Consider the following 20,252-nt stretch of genomic DNA (forward strand, 5'->3'; position numbering starts at 1 on the left):
TGTTGAGCCAATTGCCTCACCTCTGCTCTCTTGGGCAAAAGGTAGGTTTTCTGGGGTGCCCTAATGGCTACTGAGAACAACTGGCAATACCCATAAGGAACCTCCTCATCTCTGGTTGTCCACTTAGGGTGGGACAAAAGGAAAACATGGTTTTGGCATTCTGGATCACAGGCAGGTTTTATCTGGATGGCACACTGTTTTTTTTGTTTTTGTTTTTGTTTTTTTGTCCCAGGGTGGGCCATTGCCCACATGGCAGGCCACTGTTTTACTGAAAGTACATACTTAACAAAAAAAAGGCTTTTTCATAGGTAACAAAAGTAATTGTGCCGCATAATCTCCCAGATATCCACAGCACATGCAAGAACTTGTATTTTATCTCTATAATCACCAGTCACATTAGGCATAATAGTTATTTCTTTTAAATTTAGATCAGCTTATTGTAGTAGAAGATGAATTTTTTTTCTCTGTTTTTTGCAAGCAATCAAAATCTCAACTTTGTCTTTATAATCTATAGCATTCCTGGAAATTCCCCTCACCCAAACTCACAATATTGCAAATCATCCTGTTGAGCTCTTTGCTCTTGATAGCCATAGCACAAAAAGCATTTTCTCTTTTACATTTTTATTTTAAGACAAAACCACTTTTTAAAATTTATTATCAGTCAATTACTTTTTCTCTTGATTTTTAGGTTTTGTTAAAACCTTTAACAAAATGCTTGAAATGACTTTCTTTTAGTAGTCTAAAACTTATGTAATCATTTTATTTCTTTTCACCACATTAAAATGCTACATTTTAAAAACTAACTTCTTTAACTGGCTCAATTATAGTATGACCTGGTTTTTACTTGCAAAAGTTAATATGATTTTTAAAAACCATAAATATACATATATATGCGCACATATATTCACATTTTAACCATAAAGAAAAATACATTTAAAAGACATGCCGAGGTTGCAAGTAATCAGTTGAGGATAAAAACATTAAACAAGGTGCCACAAAAGATAAAACCAACATTAAAGACATAAATGAAGGTTTTTCTGCCCCCAGTTTGGCAAGCTAAAGGAAATTTTTGTTATGAACCTTGAGTCCAATAAGCCACATTGATCCTGCAACAGAAATGGACAACAAGCCCCTAAGTTAGTAAAAAAAAAATTTATCAGTACCAGGGATTGCTGGGTGAAAACAGGCCCTAAAACACAAACAGGCCCCAACACCCCACATGGGCATAGGTCCCCCACATGGGCCTATGCCATACACACAGCCCCAGGTCCCCCACACGGGTCTAGGCCATACACATGGGCCTAGGTCCCCCACACGGGCATAGGCCACACACATTACAAGTAGGCGAGAGCCCCCAGAATCCAGTGCAGAAAAAGCGCGAGCTTGTCTGCAGTCACTGTGCACATTCAAATTACAAATGGGCAAAAACCCCTACACGGGCCGAAGCCCAAAGTTACGAATGGGCCCCAAAAGCCCTAAATTACAAAATGGGCAAAAAGGCCCCTGGAAGTTGTCTCATTTTATCTGCAGTTACAAATGTGCACACTCAGATTACAAACAGGCAAAAAACCAAATACTTACAGATGTTAAGCCAATCGATCGGTGAAAAAATAATTTGGAGGGGTCCCCCAGTACTCCCAGGTGAGCCCCTTAATCTTGTAATCCACAAACAAGCCCTCCAAAGCCCAAACTCGAATTCAAAAATGGGCATACATATTTTTATTTTAAAAAAACAGCGCTGATTTATTTTATCCTAGGCCCACTGACACAGTGCAGGTGGAGCTTGCAAAAGCTGTGTGTCCCCCTTAAAGCTTTCTAGCTCTTTTGTAGAGAGCACAGTTTATAAAAGGGTTATGGGGGTGGATCAGGAAATCTGCTAAGGAAATGTTTTCCTTAGCAGAGGACAGAGTAGCCTAGCAGTAGTTAATAAACCTTTGTCAGCTTATTTTAGTACCACATCTGTTATTTGTAGAGGGCAACAATGGTTAACATATCAATTAGGTTAGGTTCCCAGGGATTTACAATTTTTTACAGAAGGGAGTATTGATTAACATATGAGGTCACCCAGAGGGGGGCGGGGGGGGTCGCATACAGAACAGTAGGTAGCATTACAGGTACTTTGGCATTATACAAACATAAGGAAGCTCTTTTTGCTAGTATATAGCATTAAAGAAATATCATGACCTTTTAATTTTCCTGTGTTTAAACTTGGATTTATATTACATTTTTTGTTTGTTTGTTTGTTTGTTTGTTTGTCTGAGACAGGGTCTCCCTATGCAGTTCAGGCTGGCCTTGAGCTCACTTTGTAGCCCAGGCTGGTCTGGAACTCACAAGGATCCTCCTGCCCTAGCCTCCTGAGTGCTGGGATTCCAGATATGAGCCACCATGCCCAGCTGATTTACATTATTTTAATAAAACTATATGAGACAAAGCACTTTAAAACAACGGGCAAATAGCAAGCAATTATCAAAAGTAACTGGCAAATATAAAAGCAAAGTTGGAGGCATAAAAATTTGTTACCTAAATAAGTCCCACTTGAGAGTCTATGAAGCAAAAGCAAATTCTCACCTCTTTCCAATGATCTCAGTGGAAGACCTCCAAATGATATAAGGGAGTGAAACTCCTGACCTACTATGTCAGGAGGAGCAAAACACAGTTGACAAAGAATGCCCTAAAGGGGCGATACCAGTTTCCCCAGCACTTCTCCAAAGAGGTGCAAAGCTTAATCAAGGGTCTTCTCAACCCTGACCCAAGCATGCGCCCTACCTTGGAGCAAGTAAGGCAGCATCCATGGCTTCAGCTTGAATCTGTCCCTTGTCATCCTCCTCAACTGCTCCCCAAAGCCACAGAAAGGGCACATTATGGCTGGGAAGGGGTACAACCGGCTGAAGGTGAATTCGTGTTCTCTAAAATCAAAGAGTAAATTTTAGGAACAATAGAGGTAAAGAGTAAAATATATTTATTGAGAGAAAGCAAGCTTCTGTCTGAGAGAGACAGGAGGAGTCCCAAGCAGTGGGACTCTGTCTTTCCCAGGGACGTTTATAGAGGAAAATCATGGGATGAGATGGACTTGTGGGCAAAACTGGGAACTCACAAGGCAGATGGGCATAAGGTAGGGCAGAACTATGGTTAACCAATAAGATTAATAGTTCAGGTAAATTCATTAAATTGGGGACAAATGGGGAAGTGAGCCACTTAGAAAGCAGGCATTCTTAGAGAGCAGTGAATCTTCCCTAGGGGGTTGGAATGGTGACTCCTGACTTCTGTGGGGTGCTAAGAAGCTATTTAGAACATCAGTCCTTATGGATGTATTTGTTTGATCTTTTGTCTTGAGGTTTGGCCCACAGCAGGAGGTGCCTGTCTCCCCTTAGCTGCAAGGTATCTGAGCTCCTGCACTGGCTCCTTCAGGACCTAGCCCTGTCTCCCTGCCTATAGTATTTCTAGCTAACTCAGGGGCCCGAAACACTACTGCAGGCTTGCTGGGATCTGACAGCACGCAGCTGGGCTTGGAGTGCCTCCACTGTCTTCTCTGCACTGGACACTGCAATAAGACCACAGACCGCAGAGGCCTGCCACAGGTTTAAAGTCAGAGAACTTTTTGTCTTTGTGTTTTGTTTTTCCTGCCTGTGTACATTGTTCTCAGCTTTTGTATTTTTCTCTCTTTTTTGGTCCTGCTTTTTGCTCCTGTTTTATCACTCATTTTCTAAGGCCTGGTAATCTCCCTTTGTACTTCAGTCTTCTTATCTCTCTTTTATTTTTCTATATTTTCTTGGTATCCCTAATAAATTTTCTCCCTTTAGGGCAAATTGCTCTACTGAGTATATACTTACTGTATATAATATTCTGCTTTGCCTTATAGTTGGCTGTGTAACTACAAATCTCATACCTGTGATTAAAGCAGGCATGTCCTTGGTCATAAGAGTTTATCATTTCCTGGCTGTGTTGGTTGCAGTTGTTATAGCTGATTGTACTATGTTAGCCAAAGTGACAGAGTTATTGGCATCAACTGATCTTCTTTGAACACCACCACCTCAGTTGTCTGAGGGGCACAAACAATCCTGTAGTTCTGGACTACAGAACTATAAGAACTGGGTGCTGGGCCAAACAGGCAGCAGCCCTTCATTCCTACCGAACTGAAGAGGCAGGGCTGGGGATGGAGCTCAGTGGCACAGCTCCTGCCTGGCAAACACAAGACCCTGAGTTTGACTCCCAGTACCAAAAAAGAAATTCCATAGTTTCTCGTTTTGAAAAAAAAAAAAAAGTTCCTTTAAGAAAAGAAGAGGCAAAATCTTGGGATGACAGAATCCAAAGCCAGCTACCCCTACAGAACATCTCTGAAAATAGTCATTTCCTAAAGAGGTCCCAATACTAGTAATAAACTACTGACCATAAGCAATTTACAAGCCTCAAGGCAGAAAACAAGTACAAAGATAGAAAATGAGAAAATGCAGAAGCAAGATGCACCATGACATGTGTTATGTGCATGTTCCAACTTGCCCTGAACACTCTCTGGTTCAGATCCTGCCCCAGGTGCTGCAAACACAGACCACAGTTTGGAAGCCACGAATGTCTTCTCTTTACCAAATGTCACTGTTCCCACGATGGCAAGCAACACCATCACGTGTGGAGATTTCTCTTGTTCCAAACTCTGTCCCCACCACACGCATGCCTGTGTGCCCTCAAGGCTGGATATGAGTCTCTGTTTACTGACACAAGACTTCAATGGGCTCCTTTCAAAGGCTTGCAGACACAGACTTGGGGACAGCATTCAGAAGACCAGGGTTTGGGTCCATGTCTCTTCATGGGGATGTGTGGGGGTGATGGTAGATGACCCCTTGCTCTTCCCAGAACACACCCTACTGCCAGGCACAATAAGGGAGGTAGTGGTCAGGTGTGGTCAGGTCCATGGTACCCAGGTCTCCCTGCATCCTCATGGGAGGTTGTGGTCAGGTCCATGGTGCCCAGCCCTCCCTGTCCCTGGGGCAGCCTCCCTCAGACAGCAGGACACAAGCCAGGTGACTCTCCCCCCTGTTCCTCATGTCTTCCTCTCGCTGGCTCTCAGTTCCTGGTGCCTGTGCAGCCTTCCCATGCTGTGCACCAACCCCTCCCTCTGCTTCTCGCCCACAGGATACACTAGTGATCTTGACTCCTCCTCTCCCCTCCAGCTCCCTGCACAAAGGGCTGCAAGGCAACTCACTGTGGCTTCCACTTGTGTGGCTGACCTCGCTGTCAGGATGACCACATCCATAGGAGGGATCATGGATCTGCACTACAAAGGCAAGGAGACATGTGTAATGCACGCTCACTGGGAAACACAGCATACAGTGGTGGCTGTGGTCACTCCAGCCTCCTCTGCAGCAGACCCCACTGCAACTCCTCCTACCCACACCTGGCCTCTGCCCACACCTACCCTTCTCCCTCCCCTCCTCTCTTCCCTACAGTTCTTCCCTGACAGTTGAAAATGATATCGAGACACAGCACATTGTGAGGAAGCAGCCGGACCACTCAGACTCCTTGAGTGACCTCTGGTTCTCTACTGTGCAGTACTTACACTGCGACCACCTTGTGTTTGTGACACTTGCACGTCGATAGGGGGCAGCAGCACAGGGCCTGCAGGCAGTCTCTCATGGTTCTCTTGACAGTTTTCCAGCCCCACCTCCTACTGCTGACAGGGGCTGGGGCAGCAGTGAAGGCAGCATTTGGAGTCCCAGGGCTGTGCTGGAAGGACTCACCGGGAGAGGCAGGATTGGGCTGCCAGTATGACTCAGTAGAGGCACGGCTGGTTTTACAGGACTTGATGGGAACAGCAGGGCTTGGTTGACGGGATGCTTTAGGGGTAGCAGGCCCTGAATGGTAGGACTTGATGGAAGAAGCAGGGCTTGGTTGACGGGATGCTTTAGGGGTAGCAGGTCCTGTATAGTAGGACTTGATGGAAGAAGCAGGGCTTGGTTGACGGGATGCTTTAGGGGTAGCAGGTCCTGGATGATAGGACTTGATGGGAGAAGCAGGGCTTGGTTGACGGGATGCTTTAGGGGTAGCAGGCCCTGAATGGTAGGACTTGATGGAAGAAGCAGGGCTTGGTTGACGGGATGCTTTAGGGGTAGCAGGTCCTGTATAGTAGGACTTGATGGAAGAAGCAGGGCTTGCTTGACGGGATGCTTTAGGGGTAGCAGGTCCTGTATAGTAGGACTTGATGGAAGAAGCAGGGCTTGGTTGACCGGATGCTTTAGGGGTAGCAGGTCCTGGATGATAGGACTTGATGGGAGAAGCAGGGCTTGGTTGACGGGATGCTTTAGGGGTAGCAGGCCCTGAATGGTAGGACTTGATGGAAGAAGCAGGGCTTGGTTGACGGGATGCTTTAGGGGTAGCAGGTCCTGTATAGTAGGACTTGATGGAAGAAGCAGGGCTTGGTTGACGGGATGCTTTAGGGGTAGCAGGTCCTGTATAGTAGGACTTGATGGAAGAAGCAGGGCTTGGTTGACCGGATGCTTTAGGGGTAGCAGGTCCTGGATGATAGGACTTGATGGGAGAAGCAGGGCTTGGTTGACGGGATGCTTTAGGGGTAGCAGGCCCTGAATGGTAGGACTTGATGGAAGAAGCAGGGCTTGGTTGACGGGATGCTTTAGGGGTAGCAGGTCCTGTATCGTAGGACTTGATGGGAGAAGCAGGGCTTGGTTGACGGGATGCTTTAGGGGTAGCAGGTCCTGGATGATAGGACTTGATGGGAGAAGCAGGGCTTGGTTGACGGGATGCTTTAGGGGTAGCAGGCCCTGAATGGTAGGACTTGATGGAAGAAGCAGGGCTTGGTTGACGGGATGCTTTAGGGGTAGCAGGCCCTGAATGGTAGGACTTGATGGAAGAAGCAGGGCTTGGTTGACGGGATGCTTTAGGGGTAGCAGGTCCTGTATCGTAGGACTTGATGGGAGAAACAGGGCTTGGTTGACGGGATGCTTTAGGGGTAGCAGGCCCTGAATGGTAGGACTTGATGGAAGAAGCAGGGCTTGCTTGACGGGATGCTTTAGGGGTAGCAGGTCCTGTATCGTAGGACTTGATGGGAGAAGCAGGGCTTGGTTGACGGGATGCTTTAGGGGTAGCAGGTCCTGGATGATAGGACTTGATGGGAGAAGCAGGGCTTGGTTGACGGGATGCTTTAGGGGTAGCAGGCCCTGAATGGTAGGACTTGATGGAAGAAGCAGGGCTTGGTTGACGGGATGCTTTAGGGGTAGCAGGCCCTGAATGGTAGGACTTGATGGAAGAAGCAGGGCTTGGTTGACGGGATGCTTTAGGGGTAGCAGGCCCTGAATGGTAGGACTTGATGGGAGAAGCAGGGCTTGGTTGACGGGATGCTTTAGGGGTAGCAGGTCCTGGATGATAGGACTTGATGGGAGAAGCAGGGCTTGGTTGACGGGATGCTTTGGGAGTAGAAGGGCCTGGATGGCAGGACTTGATGGTAGTAGTATGGCTGGGCTGGCAGGCCTTGGTAGTAGCAATAGCACGGCTTGGTTTGTGAGATGCTACAGGGGGAGGAGATGAAGATGGCTGATATTCATCTGTATACTCATCTTTGTTTGTGGACTGTTCAAACAGATCTTCAGCCTCACGTTTGTGTGTGGGCTTCACCTCAGACCTCAAGTGGAGTTTCTCGAGTGCCATGTCCTGTAGTAGCAGGAAGGGCGCCATGTCAGGATCGTATTTTCTGCACTTCACTGCATCAATCACCTTCAGCCGGTTGTACCCCTTCCCAGCCATAATGTGCAATATTGCCCTTTCTGTGGCCTTGGGGAGCAGTTGAGGAGGATGACAAGGGACAGATTCAAGCTGAAGCCATGGATGCTGCCTTACTTTCTCTAAAGTAGGGCGCATTCTTGGGTCAGGGTTGAGAAGACCCTTTATTAAGCTTTGCACCTCTTTGGAGAAGTGCTGGGGAAACTGGTATCGCCCCTTTAGGGCATCCTTTGTCAGTCGTGTTTGGCTCCCACTAAATGGGCGTACCCCAGCGAGCATCTCAAATAAAAGTATCCCTAAAGACCAAATGTCCAGTGGTGGGCCTTGGTATTTCTTTTGTAAAAATATCTCTGGGGCAGCATACTTTCGGGTGCCTCCACACGTGGTCACCTCCTGGCCAGGAAGGAACCTGAAAGCCACGCCAAAATCGCTGAGCTTGGGGTGGCCTTCACGGTCCATTAATATGTTCGCCGGTTTCAGGTCCCCATGGATGACTCCCCTGTTATGGCAGTACTGCACAGCCTCCAGGAGTTCTCGGAATATCAGCCGTGCCCTTTCCTCCTGCAGCTTCTGTCTCTCAGCACGCTTGATATGTCGCTGCAGGTCTTTCCCGCGTGCATATTCCATTACCAGGAACATAGTGGTACTATTTTCTGACACTTCCAGCAACTGAATGATATTGGGGTGCTGAAGGTCCTTTAGGATGCTGACCTCCCGTCTAACAGCAGTAGGCCTCAACTTGTCCTTTTGAAGTACCTTCACAGCTACCAGCATCCTTGTGCTCACATGTTCAGCGAGTACCACCTTGGCAAAGTGACCCTCACCAAGGGGCATCAGCACGTCATAGTCTTGATGGAAGTTTCCTGTGAACGATGACATTTCTGTGGACGATGACATGACGTCCAGCAAAGATGTTTTACCCACCTCGAAGGGTGCCCTGATGGAACTAGGCTTTATAAAATCAATGACAAAAATTTCGAATCTCAAAACGCCAACTCAACTCCAAACACCAATCTACTTCACCCACAAAGAGTCTCTGGGGTGAACACCCTACCTTACACAGCTAACTGCTGTGACCTCACAGGGGATCTTGTGAGGTCATGGTGCCAGTGGGCCCAGGCAGAGCTGGTCACCTCCACTTCACTCATCACACTCTTGGCCATGAGGGTCTTTTGATTCTAACAGAAAAATGTTACAAAATGTCTTACTAATGTGAGTTATGGAGATTGACACTTTTGTTTTAGAAATTCAGACCTGTAGGATGCTTCAATATCCCTTTTTGTTTCTGTTCTGAGAATCTGTTCTCAGCATCTGTAATACCTCTTGCATTTAGAGATCCCATGATGTCTACACTCAGCATCTCCAGTTCCTTTTGCTCTTAATTCTTACTGGTGTCAAAGTGATGCTGCAACTTCACTTACATTAGAATAACGTAACGTTCAGTGTATAAAATATGACAAATAAATTAATGCCTGTGCAGCTGACAGCAATTCCCCAAAAACATAATCATTAGACTTATCCTCAAAATCCTTGGAGAGCAGCGGCAAGCACAGTCACAGAAAGGACACCCAGGAGTTGGAGACACATTTATTTACACCAACGGGCACTGATTGGTACATTCCCAGAATATCAGGGCCTGATCTCTGATGGTCTGAGGCCTGTATAGGATAAGCAAGTGGGGAGTACCGGGGCAAAATGGCTTGTTGATTGGGGTTGGTTTATGCAGCGTGCATCACAGTGACCAGCTAGGCGTCTCAGTGACCAGCCGTTTCTTAGAGACAGAACTGTTACCTGGACAACTAAGAACTGCAGTATACTGACTGGGGTGCGGGATATTCTGTTACAGGAGGACAGAAGGAAACAGGTGGACATGTGCTGTGTGAATGAAACAGTGAAACAAAACAAAAAGCTCTCTCAACTAAGCATTTTACATCCAGCAAAACTGTCCTTAAAATGAGGGGGAAAGCTCAGACATTCCTAGATGCAAGCACTGAAGAATGTCCGTCCTTCCTACTAGGCCTGCCTTGGGTAGAGGAGTCCCTTAGGTTGAAATGAAAGAACCAGCTGTGGTCCCACATGCCTGTGATCCAGCACTCAGGAGGCTGAGGCAAGATGATCACTGTGAGTTCAAGGCCAGCCTGGGCTACAGAGCAAGACCCTGGCTCACAAAGGAGAATTTTTTTGCAGGAACTCAAGTCTGAAGAAAAGTCTGTTAAAGCTGAATATGTGGACCTTTATGAAAATCAGGACTGGTTTTGTATTCTACATGTTAGAGGCTCACATATTGAAAAGAAAACAATGCACCCTGTAGTACTGTATTTCCTGAGACACAGTGTGGCATACGTGGAGGAAACTACAAACTCACTCCCCAGATGTGGGGCAGCATCCTGTATATGGCTATGTTTAACTGCCACGGATTCACACCACCCTGGGGTGGCCTTGGGATTTTCAAAGTTATATCCACGGCATCCTCAAAGAAAACATAAATAGCTTTTACACAGGTGACGAGCCCATTGACTCCAAAACGAATGACTCCTGCAGAAGAGCAGGACAGCTGCTGCTGGAGTGGGGACAGCCACGCCCAAGCCTCTCTCCCAGTCAGCAGCATTCGCAGACTGTGGAGCGAGAACCAGGCCTCACAAGGGGGTGGGCCCTGCCTGGAAACCATGTCATTTTCATTGCTTTGTTGGTTGGGTTTTATTCTTTCATTTTGTTTGATTATATTAAATCTGATGCCATGAACAACTGTTCAAAAGATAGCAAGATGTGTTATGGTAGCCATTCTGGACTTACTGTGAGCTTGTTTTGAAGTCCTTTACTGCAGTCATTGTTTTGTGTTTGTTGTTTCTGCTCTATTCTGTTGTTTGATTTTTACCAGGTCCAAAGGTATCTGCAGCTATTTTGAAGATGATAGAGGCATTATGGTAACTATTGCTGATTTTCTAAGTTTTAAAGACCTGTATCACTTATACTGGTTTATCTTGATCGGTTTTGTTCTGTTTTATTTTCCTTGGTTTTATCCTCTATTTAGGCCAGGGATTTAACTCAGCAGCATAAGATCTGTCTGGCAAGTGTGAGGTCCTGAGTTTGATCCCTGATACGAAAAACATAAAATAAAATAAAATTTTAAAAAATAAAGAAGAAGAAGATGAAAAAGAGCAAGGACAAGATGCTGCAAGGCTCATGAAACAGCCACCTGACAGAGGCAAACTCTTGCAAGCTCTAATTCCCTTCTAATGAAGGGGCAGTGTCTTCCCAATCAAAAGCAGAGACTGGGAGACGAGATGGGAAACCTCACCCAATTAGATGCAAAGCAAGAAGGTAGAAAAAGTACAAAGTAAAAGTCCTCTGTGCCAAATACAGAAGAGTTGGCCACTCTACTGTTGGAGTGGGTCTTTGGTTAAGAAAAGGTTTCAGGAGACACAAGGACATATTAGAGTGTAGGTAGCAACATAACCACATGCAGTAGGCCTATCCTGTACCAGTAAATTTTACTTTAGTGCAATAGCCAGCTGGGCATGTCACTACCTTCCCCTGAGGAACACTGGAAAGCAGTTTATGTGATTACCAACTTGCTGTGTCAAACAATGAAGTGGGTGAGCAAGTGGAAAAGTCTCAAAATGGGATTTTCACCCACGTTGTGCTCCATCTAACTGCTTTTGTGTGTTTATTCAAGCATCAAAGAGGGTTCAATAATCTCCCATTACTCCAGGATTTGTCTTTTTAAAAGCTTTCTTTTGATTTTTCTGGTGGAAATAGCCCAGTTCTGTACAATGGCATGTGAAAACTATATCTTGGAGGAGGTCACAAGTGAATGAATCGTCAGATTACTCATGCATGAGTGATGAAGATGATCCATTATGACAAAACACTTTCATAACAGAAGAGTGTTGTGGATGGATGGATGTCGATGAAGAGGAGGGAGAGGACTTTGAAATTGGCCATGTGAGTCAAACTTCCTGGGACAGTGAAGTGGAGCAAAGATCAACTGATACTGATACTGACCTCCTTTGTTAAGATGACAAAACAATGTGAATACATATTTGACTAGTGAAAATGTTGCAAAATGGCCACATAACCAAATGAAATGATCTAATGTTAATACTAAGTCCAAAAATATAGTGAGGGACTTGGCAAGGGTGAAATGTATTGGACGAATGCTGATACTGCTATTCAGAGTTGGAAATTTTAACACATGAAATGTTACAAGATTCTGTGAAATATACAGAGGTTAAAATTCAAGTAAAGTGTTCTCTATGCACCATTAGCCATATTCAAAAATGTTTTATGACATGGTGCTGAACTGAAAGCATTTATGGATCTGTGTGCTTAGGAGGGATTTCTCATAGTGATTGCAGGAATGTAAAGGCCTCATGGAAAATGATGGGTCAACTCTGGCATAATGCATGCCCTTGTGCATGTGAGGACTTTTTATGCTTTCAATTTAGACATTTAGCTTGAACTTAGCCACAAGGTGTTTATTCATAGAATAATAAACCAGATGATGTTATGAACAGAAATGTTCTTATGGTTTGGGACTACAGTTCATATGAGATTATTTACAGCAGAGAAAAATCCAGCTTTTCTTGTCAGTGAATTATGTGAAGTACTGTGGAGTGCACTGGTGAGCTGACAGGTGAATAGGCACACACAGCTTCCTAGATCCACGATGATAAGAGGAAAACAAAAAGATCTCAACTGTGTCCTACAAGAAAATACAGGAAAACAAAACATGCTATCAGTGGAAGTGTCCCTCGTGTATGGAACATGCAAGACTGCCTTGGGTATGACAAGTGCAAAGACTGCTTTGGATATGACAGTTGAAGCAAAGCTTATTTATGTGGTAGATTTTTGTTTCTGTTTACATTGCAGTTCACATAGGTTTCTATTTTTGATGTTATCTTTGATGTGAAAATATATTGATGTGTATTCTTTTTTTTTTTTTTTTGTCTTTTTCATTTTTTTATCGGTACCGGGGATTGAACTCACGACTGCCTACTTGCAAGGCAGGTGCTTATGGTGCTGAGCTAAACCCCCAGCCCCATTGATGTGTATTCTAAAGGCACAACACACAGTAAGAATTTAAGAACTTCTTTTGATATTTTATGTTCCTGTTGGCTACACACTCTATAGCACAATAACCTTGACAAAACAGCAAAACCATTGAGATATCAAGTACATCCTACAAAAAGAGTAGGACAGCAAAACGTGTGCTCCCAGTGTGAGTATTATGTGTCTATGGAATACGCTGTGGTCATGTGCACAGACTGATTTAGATGTGATAATTGAAGTGAAGATTACTTTTTTGTAAATTGCTGTTGGTATTTTCAGTGTAATTTGTATAGGAATATTTTTGTTATTTTTTGTAGACTTTATGCCAAAAAATTGTTGATGTTTTAAATTTTGATGCTTTATTATAAACACTCAATAAATATTAAAAATTCAATACTTTATATTTTTTTGTTTTTTTTTCCTGGTAAGCCACTGTGTAATATAACAACACTTATAAAAGTAAAGTTAATAACTCATCAATAGAAATATTCTAAAGAATGAGTGTGTGTCTGGTAAACCTATGTTTCTGCACCTTTATGACAAAGTTAGTGTTATGCTCCTGAAATAGTCAAGACCAGGAAAGTTTGCAGGGATGCTGTTCACAGTGTCATCATCTAACCTTGAAGACTCCTCTGGAGGTTTCACCTACATCCTGCCATGCAGACAAGCTCTCTATCTACAGTTGCCAAATCCTGGGAGGCAACACACCTCCTGCAACTGGAGTTCAGTATTCTGTCTCTGAGGTGAACATCAAGACGGTCATACATGTGCCAGGCCCTGGGAGAACTCCTGCTCGTCCTCTGAGAGTTCAGGGAAATCCCTGGGCACTGAGATCACTGCTCCTCTAAGCCAGGGCCTCCCAGTCACTTCTCCTGTTTCTACACTAACAGTGTCCAACAATCTGACAGTTTCAAGGCCAGGGAAGCTAGAGAGGCCTTGCAGCCAGGCCATCCACAGTGTGTTTCAGACAGGACTGGCTGGGCTCCAGCGAGGGAAGTGGTTGCCCTGAAGTCCTGCAGAGTGGTTTTGAAAGAGTTTTGTAGGATATATCACCTGGGTTGGATGTTGCTTTCTTTTATGTGTTGAAATACCTCACTCCAAGCTCTCCTGGTCTTAATGGTTTGTGTTGAGAAGTGTGCTGTATTTCTAATGGTTTTACATTTATAAGTGATTCCTTGCTTTTCTTTATGAGGTTATAAGATTCTGTTCTCACCTTGGACTTCCCAGGTATTGACTGTCATATGTCATGGGGAGATCCTTTTCTGATTGTGGCTACTTGGGGTTTCATCTGTCTTTCTTATCTGCATGTCAGGTTACTTCCCCATATTCAGAAAGTTTTCTGCTATTATTTCTGTCACATTTTTATGCCATATGTGCTGTCTTGTGGTTTTTCACTTATTCTAGTTAGTTGTCTGTGCACCGTCTAATAGCTGTTGGATCTACTGTCCATGTTGCAATTTTGTAAGGTGTCCCTGAGTATTTGGGCACTGACACCAGCCCAAATACAGCCAAATGATCTTCTAACTCCAGTGCTCTGTCTTTGTGATCATTTCTGTTGCCACACTTTGGATACAAATTTAAATCTCCTGGATTTCTGTTTGGTACCATTTATGGACTCAAATTCTTTGCTAAGTCACTCATTTATGTTGTGTATCTTTTTTTTTTTTTTTTTTTTTTTTTAGCTCAGGTAGCTTTGTAGTAGTGTATTTTGTAAATTCACTGATCATTTTGTGTAATCTAAATTTTTATCACCTTGAATAATTCAGATGATAATTCACTGTCACTACTGTGGAAATCTCTTTAGTTAGTGTTTTTCAGTGATGCTCTAAGAGGTGTGGTGAACCACAAGCCTTTCTCTCCATTGTTTAAGTTTTAAGAATATTGTTGTCTGTTCTTTTCAAGGGTATTGATGTGTAGATTATCTCTGTGATACTTGTGTCCGTTCTGAATAATCACAACAGTGACCTCATAAGTTGAGAAATTTTTCTATTCAAATTCTTATGACAATGTGTAAAACTGATACTATTTCTACCTTCAGTGCTGGTTAAAATTCAGCAGTGAAGCTATTCAAGCCTGCAGGTACTGGGAAAGTTCTAACCAATTCAGTGTCTTCCATGCAAATGAGGCACAGGCCCAGAAACTTGGATCCTTTTTGTCTTTCAAGAAGTTTGTCCCCTGCATCAAAGCATATTCTCTCTAGTATTGTAAAGCCATATATCGAGTTCAGTCATCCTAGTACTGTAATCCTCTTTCTAGTTTTCCTCCCGATCCCTAAAGTTGTATTTGTAATCCCACTGAAACCTTATTGGAATCCCAGTAAGTCAATTCTAATCTCCCACCACCAATGCAATGCACGGTGAGAGTAAAAACACCAAGACATATTCCAAATTAAGGGCAGCCAAGGGGTCCTAAATCCAATCCCCATGAGAACATGTGGACAAAGACCTTGATCCCAGGCCTCCCCCAGAAGTTATTAACTTGTCCAGAAGAGGGGTGGCTCAGGGATGAGTGACAGTGAAGATGGTGGGGAATTATGTAACTTGAGCTGACTGGCCAGGTGCAAGATGGACATCTCTGCAAATTGAAGACATAAAGATACACAGAAGGATCAATTTAAATAATCCAACTAGGATAGCAATGGAACTGTTTTGGCTGGCTACTGCTTTGGTTTCTGATATGCAAACTCTTGTGCCCTGAGGAGTCATATCTTCTTATCTTGAGGCTAGTACCCAGTTGACATTCCCAAAGCTATTTGCTCTAACGTCTCCCTTGCTTAATCCTGTACACAGAGAACACTATGCTAGGAAACAGGACTGTCTGTTGGCTATAGAGACCTCTGCTACTCTTAACTGCAATGCTTAGAGCCAACTGAAGAGAGAAGGAAATACCCTAGCCAGCTTTTTACATATAAAAAGCACACAAGGAAATGAGTCTCCAAATAATCAAAGTCACAGTAATTGTTTTGGATTCAAAGGGAGTCACTGGAGTTATCTCCCACACTCTAGTATAAAAAAGCAATAAAAAACTGAGAGTAAAAAGATCCAAAGTGATAAAAATCTGAAACAGCAGTATGATCCAAAATCGACATTGTAATAATGGAAGAGAAAGAAAGTGCTCTAAAGGATGTAACTGTATGTATAAGTCTGCAAGATAGGTAGCCATATTACTAAGTTTTTGTTAGTTCATCAAACAGAATAGTTTGTACTGTCATTGATTGATTGTCCATTTTTTATGCTTTGATTTTGTAACCTGAACAACTACTTCTAGGATAACAATATGTAAGTTATCAACTAGTGATTTCTTACTGTTATTTTTGACTAGTCATTTCTTACTGTTATTTTTTTAATTCTGTATTAGCTCTACCCTTTGTCTGTTCTGCTTTTTTTCTCTAAAAAAAAAAGCTATAATGCAGTGACATCGTAAAACGTCAGCTTTAAGAAGGCTCAAATCACTAACACCTTCTGACAATTGCTGGCTACACTGTAACTGATTATTTTTATAGACTGATGGACTGTACAGGATTTAAACTGTGAGAGTTCTCCTAACACAGCTTCTTCAAGCTTCAGCCTACCACCTATCTTGTGTGAAAACTAAACAAAAATGAGGAATATGTTGGGAGCCATTGAAACTGGAAATTGAATACATGGCTGGAAGGAAAATAAGGGCAGAGGACACCTGGCTCCAATTCCAATGAACTAAAGACTGTGGCCACCGGAATTTCACCCCTGTAGTGAAATGCAACATGAGGATCTTCTCCTAAGATACTTCTCCTTGTTAACATAATTGGTTACTTGCAAAGTCCTTGAGCCACTCCTAAGGTCTGTTCAATTTCCTGTATTTTCTATTTCAACCTCGTAAATACAGGCAATCCAGAGGCATTCCCTGTCTTAAGCACCAGAGTCCCTGAATTCCATAGAGGGTTTTGATCCTCCTGAGCCCTAGAATCATACCATTTACCTCATGTATTTAAGCCTTTGCTGTACACGTATTTCAAATACTGAGGATCTAGGCCAGGTCCCTGATACAGAAAGTAACATAAAAGGACAGAAATAACACATAATTTGCAAACACTGAGGAATCTTAAAACCAACCATAAATTGTACAATGCAAACATGTTTTTTGAAAGAGTTTGGCCCAGACAGGACACTGTAGCTGGTAAAGCCAAGGGGCTCTATCTCCCCCACCCCTAGGAATCTACCTCTGGCGCCAAACTAGTGCCAATGGGCTTACCTGTGCATCCCTAATGCCCTCTCAGGCACCACCCCTAACCTATGCTACATATAGGCCCCCACTCCATGTGTTCCACAGAGAGATCAGCAACCCTGGGGTGGACATACCCCGCCCCAGGGGATCGGGCATATCTCTCCCTGCATTCTCAAAATAAAGATCATTTACATTTCATACTTATCATTTCAACCACTGCTGGTCCCCCACAGTTCTATCATATGGTTCCCTGAGTGGGAACAGCAGATGAGAGACTCCTGGGCTTTCTCCCAGTTTGAGTTCCCTGCCATTCAGGACCAGAACCGGACTGCATCCTGCATTAATTCCTCACTTCTACACTCAGGAGCTGTAAATTTGTTGCTGCCAGTTCGCAAACAACACCGACCCAGTTTACCACAGGTAAGCAACTCCCGGAGATTGCCACTTGGCCAGGCCCCAGGTGGGTTTTCTCCTCCTTTCCGTGGGTTCCCGTGACGCTCTCACACCTTAAGACAGCCCAAGGCAGGGTTTTTCTGGGCAACCTGTGTCCACACTTGGAGACTCTCACATCCTTTGGGTTCGGATTCCCCAAAGCAGAGTTTTCCTCGACCAGCCCACACTGAGAGACTCTCACGTCCTTCAGAGCTTTTTAAGTTCTCACGGGCAGAGATGTTATTGAACCCATGTGGAAGTCCACTCATAATATTGGTGATGGCCAATTATTAGGAGTTTTGGAGCCATGTAATAACCGATAGGTCTGGAGTGCAAAGTGATGACTTTAAACTTGACAGACCACGGTCCGTTGCCTCATCTGGTTATAACTCGGTGGGCTTAGACCCCACACCAGATTCCCAGATTCTATCTTGGGGACCACTTCCTGCCCCCCCCCAAGAACCATACCTATCTATGGCTTATCATACTGATGACAAGTTTACAAAACTCTCTGTCTTTAAGCCTTTAAGCCTTTAAGCCTTTGTTTTGGGAATGTGTGTCCTTTCCTGCTCCTCCAGGATCCCTCCTCCTCCCCACACTTAAAGAGATAACAGCATCTTTCCTTTCAGAGCTTTCTCAGCATCCCTTTGTCTCCTTGCTGCTTCCGTTCCCCCTGCCACGCCCATTGTGCGCATCAGCCCATTCCCTTCTGGGGTGGGGGTGCGAGCCTGGGCAGTGTTGAGGGGTACGCAGGGCTGCTTTGGGCTGCTTTGGACTTTTGCTCCACCTCCCGGCTCCAGGCTCCACACAGTGTCTCGGCTCTCATGCGACCAGGTCTATGCAGTTTGGCTTTAATGCCACGCCCTAATCCGCACACCCCACGAGCAGTTCCAGCTTTGAGCGGTGCCCTTCGGACAAGGTTCCAGTGTATAAAGTCCCAGCTTCATGCTGCATCAGGCCACCTCCCAGCCCCGCCCGCCACTGCTGCCACTTGCCACCTCGCTGTCACCATCGCCGCCGCCTTGTGTGTTTTTGGGGGCAGTCCTAGTCCACCTGGCATGCTACTTCCTGATGCTCCCCCTGCCCCCACGTTGGGCAGAACACAAACACAGATAAACAGCAGCTCGGCAGCTCCGCTCAGACATGCTATTTTTTTTTTTTTTACAATTTTCAAACAATTTAATCAAAGTTAAATAAGCCAGCAATATATGAGACTTTGGCTGATAAACGTAAAAAATGGCCACCTGGTAATTTTACCAGCCTTGTTTATCAATCACAGCCTTAGCTCTTCTCCAAAACAAGGAAGGTGGTGAAAACACATAAAATGATTCAATATATTTTAGATTACTGAAAGAAAATCAATTCAAGGGTTTTGTTGAAAGTTTTAATGTCTGAGAAGCGAGAGAAAAAGCTCAACTTCAGGGTATATAGTAAGTTGTAGAAAGCTAGAGAGGATGTGAATAAAGAAAGTGGTTTTGTTTTCAAGTAAAAATGTTTGGCTATGCCAGAATGTGAAAGAAGATAGGACAAGCTCAACGTGAGGGTATATAGTAAGTTGTAGAAAGCTCAAGAGGATGTGAATTTTATTTGTTATGGTTGTAGTACTGCAAATAACAGGTTTGAAAAGAAGTAAATGTGTTCAGAATTTGACAATATTAGATCAGTTTTGGTAGATTTATTCATAAGGTTGGTGAACCTTTACTGCAAAATGTTTCCATTAAAATGAGATTATACTTCAAAAGGTGAGGGCAGACTGAAGCCTTTTTTGTTAAGTATGTAATTCCACACGGCATCCTAGAAAAAAAGCGGTGTGCCATCCAGATAAAGCCTGCTCTCTGATGTGAAATGACAAAACCATGTTTACATTACAGGCCACTCAAAGAGGGCAGTGGGGCCAGCACTGGAGCAGAAGTCAAACTTAAACCTTTTCCCAGCCTATATAACACCGTACCTGATTTCTCTCCTAAATAAAAGAATAAAAATTAATAAACAGGCCATCTAAAAATCAGATGGCATTAGACATTTTAATACCATAAAGAGATACTTACATATATATGACATAAATAACATGTCAGTAGTTCCTAAAGTTCTCTGGACCTTGTCCTCCTTATGGGAAGTCATTTCTAAAGTTATAAATACCCTGTTGACTCCAGCATACTTACTTAATTCTACAGATACCTTCCTCTGTAGTCCAGATCCCAAACAAAAAGGCAAAACTTGAGCTTCAATCTCCACAGAGACCTTCTTAATATGGCTTTTCATATTTTCAACAACAGAAAGAACACTAGTGACACTTGGAGTTCTGAGACAGGTAAACTTACACAAGGTGGAGCTGCCTGTCCCCCCCCCCCACCATGGACCATGCTCAAATGCAGCAGAAGACATTGGGCAAGACAGTGCCCCATCCTGGCATTCTTTGAGACCTTACTCCAGGGCTACTGGACTGTCCTAGCCACCAGAGAGTGGATAAACCATCCTAACTTCCAGCCCTCACAGGAAATGTCAACACTGCCAGAATTGTCGCTGACAGAAACTTGCTGCTGAAGACTGATGGGGCTCAGGGCCAGCAGCCCCTTTTATGGGTGTCTGTCTCAGAGTCCAAGTCTCACTAAAAGTCTCAGGTAAGACATTCTCTATACTTGTGAACATAGAAGCCATATGTACAGAATTCTTCCTGAGCTTTCAGGCTGCTATAGTAAGTCCTCAATCTCTATGATCGGGTACTGGTGGTCAACCTATGCCATTTATAAACAGGACATATTTCATGCAGGTCCCCAGACTGCTTCTTCCCAGTCCACCCAATGGTGCCAAATCTTCCCTCCATCACTCACTCTTTAGTC

At 44.0% G+C, this 20,252-nt stretch overlaps 1 protein-coding gene across 3 annotated transcripts; it reads right to left on the bottom strand.

Moving 5' to 3' along the window:
- Positions 1 to 2,766: 2,766 nt before the first annotated feature.
- Positions 2,767 to 12,325, bottom strand: LOC134473507 (nascent polypeptide-associated complex subunit alpha, muscle-specific form-like). Of its 3 annotated transcripts, none has more exons than XR_010043757.1 (3): positions 5,552 to 12,325; positions 5,198 to 5,269; positions 2,767 to 2,906 (listed from the first exon to the last, which is right to left on the bottom strand). XR_010043757.1 is itself a non-coding variant. In XM_063237980.1 (2 exons), exons 1-2 carry the CDS (start codon positions 8,620 to 8,622, stop codon positions 5,257 to 5,259), a joined length of 3,084 nt encoding a protein of 1,027 aa, XP_063094050.1. In that variant the 5' UTR covers positions 8,623 to 12,325; the 3' UTR covers positions 2,925 to 5,256. The 3 variants fall into 3 exon arrangements, 1 of the variants encoding a protein (XP_063094050.1); XR_010043758.1 differs by lacking the exon at positions 2,767 to 2,906 and adding an exon at positions 2,925 to 4,859; XM_063237980.1 differs by lacking the exon at positions 2,767 to 2,906 and having other exon boundaries at positions 2,925 to 5,269.
- Between the last annotated feature and the right edge of the window lie 7,927 nt (positions 12,326 to 20,252).

Source organism: Cavia porcellus, unplaced genomic scaffold (assembly GCF_034190915.1).
Source record: "Cavia porcellus strain 051 isolate PalLab524CR breed Dunkin Hartley unplaced genomic scaffold, mCavPor4.1 scaffold_27, whole genome shotgun sequence".
In the NCBI taxonomy this organism is placed as follows: domain Eukaryota; kingdom Metazoa; phylum Chordata; class Mammalia; order Rodentia; family Caviidae; genus Cavia; species Cavia porcellus.